The following is a 13,886-nucleotide window of genomic DNA, read 5'->3' as shown; positions in this document are numbered from 1 at the left end:
TCTTTCCAATTCTTTCCTGCTATGGTTTTTAACTCCTTGTATCTGAAAAGAATACAATGTCCTGCAATTATGCAATTATTAGTATGTTAGATTTATAAATGATATTTTTTAATGGTGTTGAATAATCATCTTTCCACAGCTATTATATTTCGACCATGAAGAAAATGTGGCGCAAGTGTTGCGCTCCAGGTATACATCATTTTCTCCTCTGTGTGAACACGTTTTTTTTCAACTAAGGAAATATGTCTAATGTAATGTGAAGTCCTTGAATGTTAGTGACTCTATTGTTACTATTTAATACATACATTATTTTTGCATTTTTTGAAATCTGAACATCATCTGTCGTTAATAATTACTGATGTAGTAAGGCTGTGTAAAAAATGGGACGGATGCCTCTGCAACAAAGTATTTTCTTGGCTTTCCTATTTATCGTCTGGATCAAACAATGTAGGAAGACAATGCAACAAATGGGAAGAAATACGAAGCTTCTTGATTGATGGATCAATCATTCAATATGGTCTTCTCAAGGTTAGTCGTGTCACTCTTGTAAATTTAATTTCTTTAATCATCGCAACATCTCGCTTTATTCATCTTTTACCATTTGTTTTTTAGTTTTCGAGATATTGAATTTTGTCGTCAAAATATAATCTCTTTCGTATGTTTATTATTTTTATTTTTTATCGATTGTCTTTTGGGTTTATAACTTTGTTGTTTTTTCTTTTTATCTTATTGATTTATGTCTTCTATTTCCCGCGAAAATGAGATTTTAGCTTTTATGGTTACATGTTTGATAAATTGTAAGTTTGAACTTGTCCCTAGAAGTCCCTTGATGTGTAACATAATATTTGAACCTATTTGGTTGTAAATTCGGCAAATATAAAGTATTGGGATGGCCCGTTGTCGCGAAAACGCGATTTTATCCTTTACGGTTACAAGTTTGATAAATGGGAAGGTTGAGCGTGTCCCTTGATTTAAAACATGATGTGAACCTATTTGGTTTTGTATTCGGTTAAATCTAAGTATTGGAATGACCTTTGTCGCGAAAATGAGATTTTGGCCTATATGGTTACAAGTTTGATGAATTTGAAGGTTGAACTTGTCCTTCGATGTCCTTTGATGCGAAACATGATATTAGGTTTTAATATTTGGTTTTAAATTCGGTAAACTGAAAGTAATGAGATGACCCTTGTCGCGAAAACGAGATTTTATCTTATATGGTTACAGGTTTGATAAATATGAATGTTGACCATGTCCCTCGATATCCTTTGATGCGAAACATGATATGTGAACCTATTTGGTTTCATATTCGGTAAAATGAAAGTATTGGAATGACCCATGTCGTGAAAATGAGTTTTTGGTCTATATGCCTACAAGTTTGATAAATGGGAAGTTTGAACTTGTCCCTTGATGTCCCTGGATGCAAACATGATATGTGAACCTATTTGGTTTTGTATTCGGTAAAATGAAAGTATTGGAATGACCCTTGTCGCGAAAATGAGATTTTGGTCTATAGGCCTACAAGTTCGATAAATGGGAAGTTTGAACTTGTCCCTTGATGTCCCTAGATGCAAACGTGATATGTGAACCTATTTGGTTTTGTATTCGGTAAAATGAAAGTATTGGAATGACCCTTGTCGCGAAAATGAGATTTTGGTATATATGCCTACAAGTTTGATAAATGGGAAGTTTGAACTTGTCACTTGATGTCCCTGGATGCAAACGTGATATGTGAACCTATTTTGTTTTGTATTCGGTAAAATGAAAGAATTGGAATGACCCTTGTCGCGAAAATGAGATTTTGGTATATATGCCTACAAGTTTGATGAATGGGATGTTTGAACTTATCCCTTGATGCGAAACATGATATGAGAACCTATTTTGTTTTGTATTCGGTAAAATGAAAGTATTGGAATGACTGTGTCAGGAAAATGAGATTTTAGCCTATATGGTTAGAAGTTTGATATAGGTTGAACTTGTCCCTTGATGTTCCTTAATATGAAACATGATATGTGAACCTATTTGGTTTTGTATTCGGTAAAATGAAATTATTGGGATGATCCTTGTCGCAAAAATGAGATTTTAGTCTATATGGTTAAAAGCTTGATAAATATCAATGTTGAATTTGTCCCTTGATTGCCTTTGATGCGTAACATAATATTTGAACCTATTTGGCTTTAAATTTGGTAAATAGAGAGTAATGAGATGACCCTTGTCGCAAAAACGAGATTTTTGCTTATATGGTTACAAGTTTGATAAATACGAAGGCTAAACATGTCCCTCGATGTTCCTTGATGCGAAACATGATATAAGAACTTTTTGGTTTCGTATTCGGTAAAATGAAAGTATTGGAATGTCGCTTGTCGTGAAAACGAGATTTGAGCCTATATGGTTACAATTTTGATAAATATGAAGGTTGAACTTGTCCCTCAATGTCCCTTGATTTAAAACATGATATTTGAACCTATTTGGTTTTAAATTCGGTAAAATGAAACTATTGAAATGACCCTTGTCGCGAAAATGAGATTTTGGTCTATAGGCCTACAAGTTCGATAAATGGGAAGTTTGAACTTGTCCCTTGATGTCCCTAGATGCAAACGTGATATGTGAACCTATTTGGTTTTGTATTCGGTAAAATGAAAGTATTGGAATGACCCTTGTCGCGAAAATGAGATTTTGGTATATATGCCTACAAGTTTGATAAATGGGAAGTTTGAACTTGTCACTTGATGTCCCTGGATGCAAACGTGATATGTGAACCTATTTGGTTTTGTATTCGGTAAAATGAAAGAATTGGAATGACCCTTGTCGCGAAAATGAGATTTTGGTATATATGCCTACAAGTTTGATGAATGGGATGTTTGAACTTATCCCTTGATGCGAAACATGTTATGAGAACCTATTTTGTTTTGTATTCGGTAAAATGAAAGTATTGGAATGACTGTGTCAGGAAAATGAGATTTTAGCCTATATGGTTAGAAGTTTGATATAGGTTGAACTTGTCCCTTGATGTTCCTTAATATGAAACATGATATGTGAACCTATTTGGTTTTGTATTCGGTAAAATGAAAGTATTGGAATGATCCTTGTCGCAAAAATGAGATTTTAGTCTATATGATTAAAAGCTTGATAAATATCAATGTTGAATTTGTCCCTTGATTGCCTTTGATGCGTAACATAATATTTGAACCTATTTGGCTTTAAATTTGGTAAATAGAGAGTAATGAGATGACCCTTGTCGCAAAAACGAGATTTTTGCTTATATGGTTACAAGTTTGATAAATACGAAGGCTAAACATGTCCCTCGATGTTCCTTGATGCGAAACATGATATAAGAACTTTTTGGTTTCGTATTCGGTAAAATGAAAGTATTGGAATGTCGCTTGTCGTGAAAACGAGATTTGAGCCTATATGGTTACAATTTTGATAAATATGAAGGTTGAACTTGTCCCTCAATGTCCCTTGATTTAAAACATGATATTTGAACCTATTTGGTTTTAAATTCGGTAAAATGAAACTATTGAAATGACCCTTGTTGCGAAAATGAGATTTTAGCCTATATGGTTACAATTTTGATAAATGGGAAGTTTGAACTTGTCCCTTAACGTCCCTTTTTGTGAAACATGATATTTGAACTTATTTTGTTTTAAATTTGGTAAATTGAACACTTGCGTTTTCTCTACTATCATATTGTGTCTCGATGACTCTTGTCCCGAAAATGATATTTTAGCATTTATGGTTACAAAAATGATAAATGAGAAGGTTGAACTTGTACCTTGATGTCCCTTGATGCGAAACATGATTTTTAAGCCGAGTTTTTTTGGATATCGGTAAACTGGAAGTATGAGAATGTGGCTCAAAGATGCTCAATCCGAAAATGATTTGAACCTAGTTTATTATAAATTTGATAAATAGGAAAGATAATATTTTGTTTCGAGGACACTTGACGCGAAAATGCGATATTTGAGCATAGACGTTTTTAAACTTTAATTTGGAAGTATGAGTTTTGTCTTCTATTATAATGTTTTTTGATGACCCTTGACGCGAAAATTGGAAACTTTATTATAAGGTTGAACTTGTCCCTCTATGTCAGTTGATGTGAAACTTGATTTTAAAGCATAGTTAATTCTAAATTCGGTAATTTGGAAGTATGACAATGCGCCTTTATGACCCTTGTTTTGAAGTTTGATAACGAAGGTTGAACTTGTCAGTTGATACGAAACTTGATATTTTACGCTTGTTGGTTTTAAATTCGGTAAATTGAGAGCATAAGAATGTGCCTTAATGACCCATGTCGCGAAAATCGATTGATAGTGGTTAAATATTTCAGCTTGCCTGTAGGCCTTTGAATTTGATAGTCAAGAGTTAGACTTGGATCTTTCAAGTTTGGATGCTACAATGATTGATGCAGTTTTTAGGTAAGAATGCTTAATTTGCCTCTCTTCCCATTTGCATCTATACCCTTTTTTCTTTTTGACTGCTTAGTATAGAATTTTTGTTCTTTCCAATTCTTTCCTGCTATGGTTTTTAACTCCTTGTATCTGAAAAGAATACAATGTCCTGCAATTATGCAATTATTAGTATGTTAGATTTATAAATGATATTTTTTAATGGTGTTGAATAATCATCTTTCCACAGCTATTATATTTCGACCATGAAGAAAATGTGGCGCAAGTGTTGCGCTCCAGGTATACATCATTTTCTCCTCTGTGTGAACACGTTTTTTTTCAACTAAGGAAATATGTCTAATGTAATGTGAAGTCCTTGAATGTTAGTGACTCTATTGTTACTATTTAATACATACATTATTTTTGCATTTTTTGAAATCTGAACATCATCTGTCGTTAATAATTACTGATGTAGTAAGGCTGTGTAAAAAATGGGACGGATGCCTCTGCAACAAAGTATTTTCTTGGCTTTCCTATTTATCGTCTGGATCAAACAATGTAGGAAGACAATGCAACAAATGGGAAGAAATACGAAGCTTCTTGATTGATGGATCAATCATTCAATATGGTCTTCTCAAGGTTAGTCGTGTCACTCTTGTAAATTTAATTTCTTTAATCATCGCAACATCTCGCTTTATTCATCTTTTACCATTTGTTTTTTAGTTTTCGAGATATTGAATTTTGTCGTCAAAATATAATCTCTTTCGTATGTTTATTATTTTTATTTTTTATCGATTGTCTTTTGGGTTTATAACTTTGTTGTTTTTTCTTTTTATCTTATTGATTTATGTCTTCTATTTCCCGCGAAAATGAGATTTTAGTTTTTATGGTTACATGTTTGATAAATTGTAAGTTTGAACTTGTCCCTAGAAGTCCCTTGATGTGTAACATAATATTTGAACCTATTTGGTTGTAAATTCGGCAAATATAAAGTATTGGGATGGCCCGTTGTCGCGAAAACGCGATTTTATCCTTTACGGTTACAAGTTTGATAAATGGGAAGGTTGAGCGTGTCCCTTGATTTAAAACATGATGTGAACCTATTTGGTTTTGTATTCGGTTAAATCTAAGTATTGGAATGACCTTTGTCGCGAAAATGAGATTTTGGCCTATATGGTTACAAGTTTGATGAATTTGAAGGTTGAACTTGTCCTTCGATGTCCTTTGATGCGAAACATGATATTAGGTTTTAATATTTGGTTTTAAATTCGGTAAACTGAAAGTAATGAGATGACCCTTGTCGCGAAAACGAGATTTTATCTTATATGGTTACAGGTTTGATAAATATGAATGTTGACCATGTCCCTCGATATCCTTTGATGCGAAACATGATATGTGAACCTATTTGGTTTCATATTCGGTAAAATGAAAGTATTGGAATGACCCATGTCGTGAAAATGAGTTTTTGGTCTATATGCCTACAAGTTTGATAAATGGGAAGTTTGAACTTGTCCCTTGATGTCCCTGGATGCAAACATGATATGTGAACCTATTTGGTTTTGTATTCGGTAAAATGAAAGTATTGGAATGACCCTTGTCGCGAAAATGAGATTTTGGTCTATAGGCCTACAAGTTCGATAAATGGGAAGTTTGAACTTGTCCCTTGATGTCCCTAGATGCAAACGTGATATGTGAACCTATTTGGTTTTGTATTCGGTAAAATGAAAGTATTGGAATGACCCTTGTCGCGAAAATGAGATTTTGGTATATATGCCTACAAGTTTGATAAATGGGAAGTTTGAACTTGTCACTTGATGTCCCTGGATGCAAACGTGATATGTGAACCTATTTTGTTTTGTATTCGGTAAAATGAAAGAATTGGAATGACCCTTGTCGCGAAAATGAGATTTTGGTATATATGCCTACAAGTTTGATGAATGGGATGTTTGAACTTATCCCTTGATGCGAAACATGATATGAGAACCTATTTTGTTTTGTATTCGGTAAAATGAAAGTATTGGAATGACTGTGTCAGGAAAATGAGATTTTAGCCTATATGGTTAGAAGTTTGATATAGGTTGAACTTGTCCCTTGATGTTCCTTAATATGAAACATGATATGTGAACCTATTTGGTTTTGTATTCGGTAAAATGAAATTATTGGGATGATCCTTGTCGCAAAAATGAGATTTTAGTCTATATGGTTAAAAGCTTGATAAATATCAATGTTGAATTTGTCCCTTGATTGCCTTTGATGCGTAACATAATATTTGAACCTATTTGGCTTTAAATTTGGTAAATAGAGAGTAATGAGATGACCCTTGTCGCAAAAACGAGATTTTTGCTTATATGGTTACAAGTTTGATAAATACGAAGGCTAAACATGTCCCTCGATGTTCCTTGATGCGAAACATGATATAAGAACTTTTTGGTTTCGTATTCGGTAAAATGAAAGTATTGGAATGTCGCTTGTCGTGAAAACGAGATTTGAGCCTATATGGTTACAATTTTGATAAATATGAAGGTTGAACTTGTCCCTCAATGTCCCTTGATTTAAAACATGATATTTGAACCTATTTGGTTTTAAATTCGGTAAAATGAAACTATTGAAATGACCCTTGTCGCGAAAATGAGATTTTGGTCTATAGGCCTACAAGTTCGATAAATGGGAAGTTTGAACTTGTCCCTTGATGTCCCTAGATGCAAACGTGATATGTGAACCTATTTGGTTTTGTATTCGGTAAAATGAAAGTATTGGAATGACCCTTGTCGCGAAAATGAGATTTTGGTATATATGCCTACAAGTTTGATAAATGGGAAGTTTGAACTTGTCACTTGATGTCCCTGGATGCAAACGTGATATGTGAACCTATTTGGTTTTGTATTCGGTAAAATGAAAGAATTGGAATGACCCTTGTCGCGAAAATGAGATTTTGGTATATATGCCTACAAGTTTGATGAATGGGATGTTTGAACTTATCCCTTGATGCGAAACATGTTATGAGAACCTATTTTGTTTTGTATTCGGTAAAATGAAAGTATTGGAATGACTGTGTCAGGAAAATGAGATTTTAGCCTATATGGTTAGAAGTTTGATATAGGTTGAACTTGTCCCTTGATGTTCCTTAATATGAAACATGATATGTGAACCTATTTGGTTTTGTATTCGGTAAAATGAAAGTATTGGAATGATCCTTGTCGCAAAAATGAGATTTTAGTCTATATGGTTAAAAGCTTGATAAATATCAATGTTGAATTTGTCCCTTGATTGCCTTTGATGCGTAACATAATATTTGAACCTATTTGGCTTTAAATTTGGTAAATAGAGAGTAATGAGATGACCCTTGTCGCAAAAACGAGATTTTTGCTTATATGGTTACAAGTTTGATAAATACGAAGGCTAAACATGTCCCTCGATGTTCCTTGATGCGAAACATGATATAAGAACTTTTTGGTTTCGTATTCGGTAAAATGAAAGTATTGGAATGTCGCTTGTCGTGAAAACGAGATTTGAGCCTATATGGTTACAATTTTGATAAATATGAAGGTTGAACTTGTCCCTCAATGTCCCTTGATTTAAAACATGATATTTGAACCTATTTGGTTTTAAATTCGGTAAAATGAAACTATTGAAATGACCCTTGTTGCGAAAATGAGATTTTAGCCTATATGGTTACAATTTTGATAAATGGGAAGTTTGAACTTGTCCCTTAACGTCCCTTTTTGTGAAACATGATATTTGAACTTATTTTGTTTTAAATTTGGTAAATTGAACACTTGCGTTTTCTCTACTATCATATTGTGTCTCGATGACTCTTGTCCCGAAAATGATATTTTAGCATTTATGGTTACAAAAATGATAAATGAGAAGGTTGAACTTGTACCTTGATGTCCCTTGATGCGAAACATGATTTTTAAGCCGAGTTTTTTTGGATATCGGTAAACTGGAAGTATGAGAATGTGGCTCAAAGATGCTCAATCCGAAATTGATTTGAACCTAGTTTATTATAAATTTGATAAACAGGAAAGATAATATTTTGTTTCGAGGACACTTGACGCGAAAATGCGATATTTGAGCATAGACGTTTTTAAACTTTAATTTGGAAGTATGAGTTTTGTCTTCTATTATAATGTTTTTTGATGACCCTTGACGCGAAAATTGGAAACTTTATTATAAGGTTGAACTTGTCCCTCTATGTCAGTTGATGTGAAACTTGATTTTAAAGCATAGTTAATTCTAAATTCGGTAATTTGGAAGTATGACAATGCGCCTTTATGACCCTTGTTTTGAAGTTTGATAACGAAGGTTGAACTTGTCAGTTGATACGAAACTTGATATTTTAGGCTTGTTGGTTTTAAATTCGGTAAATTGAAAGCATAAGAATGTGCCTTAATGACCCATGTCGCGAAAATCGATTGATAGTGGTTAAATATTTTAGCTTGCCTGGAGGCCTTTGAATTTGATAGTCAAGAGTTAGACTTGGATCTTTCAAGTTTGGATGCTACAATGATTGATGCAGTTTTTAGGTAAGAATGCTTAATTTGCCTCTCTTCCCATTTGCATCTATACCCTTTTTTCTTTTTGACTGCTTAGTATAGAATTTTTGTTCTTTCCAATTCTTTCCTGCTATGGTTTTTAACTCCTTGTATCTGAAAAGAATACAATGTCCTGCAATTATGCAATTATTAGTATGTTAGATTTATAAATGATATTTTTTAATGGTGTTGAATAATCATCTTTCCACAGTTATTATATTTCGACCATGAAGAAAATGTGGCGCAAGTGTTGCGCTCCAGGTATACATCATTTTCTCCTCTGTGTGAACACGTTTTTTTTCAACTAAGGAAATATGTCTAATGTAATGTGAAGTCCTTGAATGTTAGTGACTCTATTGTTACTATTTAATACATACATTATTTTTGCATTTTTTGAAATCTGAACATCATCTGTCGTTAATAATTACTGATGTAGTAAGGCTGTGTAAAAAATGGGACGGATGCCTCTGCAACAAAGTATTTTCTTGGCTTTCCTATTTATCGTCTGGATCAAACAATGTAGGAAGACAATGCAACAAATGGGAAGAAATACGAAGCTTCTTGATTGATGGATCAATCATTCAATATGGTCTTCTCAAGGTTAGTCGTGTCACTCTTGTAAATTTAATTTCTTTAATCATCGCAACATCTCGCTTTATTCATCTTTTACCATTTGTTTTTTAGTTTTCGAGATATTGAATTTTGTCGTCAAAATATAATCTCTTTCGTATGTTTATTATTTTTATTTTTTATCGATTGTCTTTTGGGTTTATAACTTTGTTGTTTTTTCTTTTTATCTTATTGATTTATGTCTTCTATTTCCCGCGAAAATGAGATTTTAGCTTTTATGGTTACATGTTTGATAAATTGTAAGTTTGAACTTGTCCCTAGAAGTCCCTTGATGCGTAACATAATATTTGAACCTATTTGGTTGTAAATTCGGCAAATATAAAGTATTGGGATGGCCCGTTGTCGCGAAAACGCGATTTTATCCTTTACGGTTACAAGTTTGATAAATGGGAAGGTTGAACGTGTCCCTTGATTTAAAACATGATGTGAACCTATTTGGTTTTGTATTCGGTTAAATCTAAGTATTGGAATGACCTTTGTCGCGAAAATGAGATTTTGGCCTATATGGTTACAAGTTTGATGAATTTGAAGGTTGAACTTGTCCTTCGATGTCCTTTGATGCGAAACATGATATTAGGTTTTAATATTTGGTTTTAAATTCGGTAAACTGAAAGTAATGAGATGACCCTTGTCGCGAAAACGAGATTTTATCTTATATGGTTACAAGTTTGATAAATATGAATGTTGACCATGTCCCTCGATATCCTTTGATGCGAAACATGATATGTGAACCTATTTGGTTTCATATTCGGTAAAATGAAAGTATTGGAATGACCCATGTCGCGAAAATGAGTTTTTGGTCTATATGCCTACAAGTTTGATAAATGGGAAGTTTGAACTTGTCCCTTGATGTCCCTGGATGCAAACATGATATGTGAACCTATTTGGTTTTGTATTCGGTAAAATGAAAGTATTGGAATGACCCTTGTCGCGAAAATGAGATTTTGGTCTATAGGCCTACAAGTTCGATAAATGGGAAGTTTGAACTTGTCCCTTGATGTCCCTAGATGCAAACGTGATATGTGAACCTATTTGGTTTTGTATTCGGTAAAATGAAAGTATTGGAATGACCCTTGTCGCGAAAATGAGATTTTGGTATATATGCCTACAAGTTTGATAAATGGGAAGTTTGAACTTGTCACTTGATGTCCCTGGATGCAAACGTGATATGTGAACCTATTTTGTTTTGTATTCGGTAAAATGAAAGAATTGGAATGACCCTTGTCGCGAAAATGAGATTTTGGTATATATGCCTACAAGTTTGATGAATGGGATGTTTGAACTTATCCCTTGATGCGAAACATGATATGAGAACCTATTTTGTTTTGTATTCGGTAAAATGAAAGTATTGGAATGACTGTGTCAGGAAAATGAGATTTTAGCCTATATGGTTAGAAGTTTGATATAGGTTGAACTTGTCCCTTGATGTTCCTTAATATGAAACATGATATGTGAACCTATTTGGTTTTGTATTCGGTAAAATGAAATTATTGGGATGATCCTTGTCGCAAAAATGAGATTTTAGTCTATATGGTTAAAAGCTTGATAAATATCAATGTTGAATTTGTCCCTTGATTGCCTTTGATGCGTAACATAATATTTGAACCTATTTGGCTTTAAATTTGGTAAATAGAGAGTAATGAGATGACCCTTGTCGCAAAAACGAGATTTTTGCTTATATGGTTACAAGTTTGATAAATACGAAGGCTAAACATGTCCCTCGATGTTCCTTGATGCGAAACATGATATAAGAACTTTTTGGTTTCGTATTCGGTAAAATGAAAGTATTGGAATGTCGCTTGTCGTGAAAACGAGATTTGAGCCTATATGGTTACAATTTTGATAAATATGAAGGTTGAACTTGTCCCTCAATGTCCCTTGATTTAAAACATGATATTTGAACCTATTTGGTTTTAAATTCGGTAAAATGAAACTATTGAAATGACCCTTGTTGCGAAAATGAGATTTTAGCCTATATGGTTACAATTTTGATAAATGGGAAGTTTGAACTTGTCCCTTAACGTCCCTTTTTGTGAAACATGATATTTGAACTTATTTTGTTTTAAATTTGGTAAATTGAACACTTGCGTTTTCTCTACTATCATATTGTGTCTCGATGACTCTTGTCCCGAAAATGATATTTTAGCATTTATGGTTACAAAAATGATAAATGAGAAGGTTGAACTTGTACCTTGATGTCCCTTGATGCGAAACATGATTTTTAAGCCGAGTTTTTTTGGATATCGGTAAACTGGAAGTATGAGAATGTGGCTCAAAGATGCTCAATCCGAAATTGATTTGAACCTAGTTTATTATAAATTTGATAAACAGGAAAGATAATATTTTGTTTCGAGGACACTTGACGCGAAAATGCGATATTTGAGCATAGACGTTTTTAAACTTTAATTTGGAAGTATGAGTTTTGTCTTCTATTATAATGTTTTTTGATGACCCTTGACGCGAAAATTGGAAACTTTATTATAAGGTTGAACTTGTCCCTCTATGTCAGTTGATGTGAAACTTGATTTTAAAGCATAGTTAATTCTAAATTCGGTAATTTGGAAGTATGACAATGCGCCTTTATGACCCTTGTTTTGAAGTTTGATAACGAAGGTTGAACTTGTCAGTTGATACGAAACTTGATATTTTAGGCTTGTTGGTTTTAAATTCGGTAAATTGAAAGCATAAGAATGTGCCTTAATGACCCATGTCGCGAAAATCGATTGATAGTGGTTAAATATTTTAGCTTGCCTGGAGGCCTTTGAATTTGATAGTCAAGAGTTAGACTTGGATCTTTCAAGTTTGGATGCTACAATGATTGATGCAGTTTTTAGGTAAGAATGCTTAATTTGCCTCTCTTCCCATTTGCATCTATACCCTTTTTTCTTTTTGACTGCTTAGTATAGAATTTTTGTTCTTTCCAATTCTTTCCTGCTATGGTTTTTAACTCCTTGTATCTGAAAAGAATACAATGTCCTGCAATTATGCAATTATTAGTATGTTAGATTTATAAATGATATTTTTTAATGGTGTTGAATAATCATCTTTCCACAGTTATTATATTTCGACCATGAAGAAAATGTGGCGCAAGTGTTGCGCTCCAGGTATACATCATTTTCTCCTCTGTGTGAACACGTTTTTTTTCAACTAAGGAAATATGTCTAATGTAATGTGAAGTCCTTGAATGTTAGTGACTCTATTGTTACTATTTAATACATACATTATTTTTGCATTTTTTGAAATCTGAACATCATCTGTCGTTAATAATTACTGATGTAGTAAGGCTGTGTAAAAAATGGGACGGATGCCTCTGCAACAAAGTATTTTCTTGGCTTTCCTATTTATCGTCTGGATCAAACAATGTAGGAAGACAATGCAACAAATGGGAAGAAATACGAAGCTTCTTGATTGATGGATCAATCATTCAATATGGTCTTCTCAAGGTTAGTCGTGTCACTCTTGTAAATTTAATTTCTTTAATCATCGCAACATCTCGCTTTATTCATCTTTTACCATTTGTTTTTTAGTTTTCGAGATATTGAATTTTGTCGTCAAAATATAATCTCTTTCGTATGTTTATTATTTTTATTTTTTATCGATTGTCTTTTGGGTTTATAACTTTGTTGTTTTTTCTTTTTATCTTATTGATTTATGTCTTCTATTTCCCGCGAAAATGAGATTTTAGCTTTTATGGTTACATGTTTGATAAATTGTAAGTTTGAACTTGTCCCTAGAAGTCCCTTGATGCGTAACATAATATTTGAACCTATTTGGTTGTAAATTCGGCAAATATAAAGTATTGGGATGGCCCGTTGTCGCGAAAACGCGATTTTATCCTTTACGGTTACAAGTTTGATAAATGGGAAGGTTGAACGTGTCCCTTGATTTAAAACATGATGTGAACCTATTTGGTTTTGTATTCGGTTAAATCCAAGTATTGGAATGACCTTTGTCGCGAAAATGAGATTTTGGACTATATGGTTACAAGTTTGATGAATTTGAAGGTTGAACATGTCCTTCGATGTCCTTTGATGCGAAACATGATATTAGGTTTTAATATTTGGTTTTAAATTCGGTAAACTGAAAGTAATGAGATGACCCTTGTCGCGAAAACGAGATTTTATCTTATATGGTTACAAGTTTGATAAATATGAATGTTGACCATGTCCCTCGATATCCTTTGATGCGAAACATGATATGTGAACCTATTTGGTTTCATATTCGGTAAAATGAAAGTATTGGAATGACCCATGTCGCGAAAATGAGTTTTTGGTCTATATGCCTACAAGTTTGATAAATGGGAAGTTTGAACTTGTCCCTTGATGTCCCTGGATGC

General features: G+C 33.3%; 1 protein-coding gene and 1 long non-coding RNA gene across 2 annotated transcripts; both read left to right on the top strand.

Annotated features, from left to right (window-relative positions):
- The first annotated feature begins 127 nt into the window (after positions 1-127).
- LOC146914836 (uncharacterized) lies at positions 128-4,418 on the top strand. Its single transcript, XR_015014418.1, has 3 exons — positions 128-189; positions 365-528; positions 4,339-4,418. It is a non-coding gene; the product is annotated as an uncharacterized LOC146914836 (long non-coding RNA).
- Positions 4,419-4,635: 217 nt separating this feature from the next.
- LOC146914835 (uncharacterized) lies at positions 4,636-13,138 on the top strand. Its single transcript, XM_085717534.1, has 6 exons — positions 4,636-4,685; positions 4,861-5,024; positions 9,132-9,181; positions 9,357-9,520; positions 12,605-12,654; positions 12,830-13,138. Exons 2-6 carry the CDS (start codon positions 4,993-4,995, stop codon positions 12,840-12,842), a joined length of 309 nt encoding a protein of 102 aa, XP_085573660.1. The 5' UTR covers positions 4,636-4,685; positions 4,861-4,992; the 3' UTR covers positions 12,843-13,138.
- The last annotated feature ends 748 nt before the right edge of the window (positions 13,139-13,886 follow it).

The sequence above is a fragment of the Medicago sativa genome, chromosome 6 (genome assembly GCF_051527215.1).
Source record: "Medicago sativa cultivar Bolivia chromosome 6, Bolivia_mono, whole genome shotgun sequence".
NCBI lineage: Eukaryota > Viridiplantae > Streptophyta > Magnoliopsida > Fabales > Fabaceae > Medicago > Medicago sativa.
The sequence above is the reverse complement of the archived record's forward strand: the minus strand, read 5'-3'. Positions and strand labels throughout refer to the sequence as shown.

Coding starts and splice junctions, on each gene's coding strand:
- LOC146914835 (XM_085717534.1), top strand. CDS start 4,993: ATGGATCAATCATTCAATATGGTCTTCTCAAG. Junction 5,025..9,131: donor TTCAATATGGTCTTCTCAAG/GTTAGTCGTGTC, acceptor ATCTTTCCACAG/TTATTATATTTCGACCATGA. Junction 9,521..12,604: donor TTCAATATGGTCTTCTCAAG/GTTAGTCGTGTC, acceptor ATCTTTCCACAG/TTATTATATTTCGACCATGA.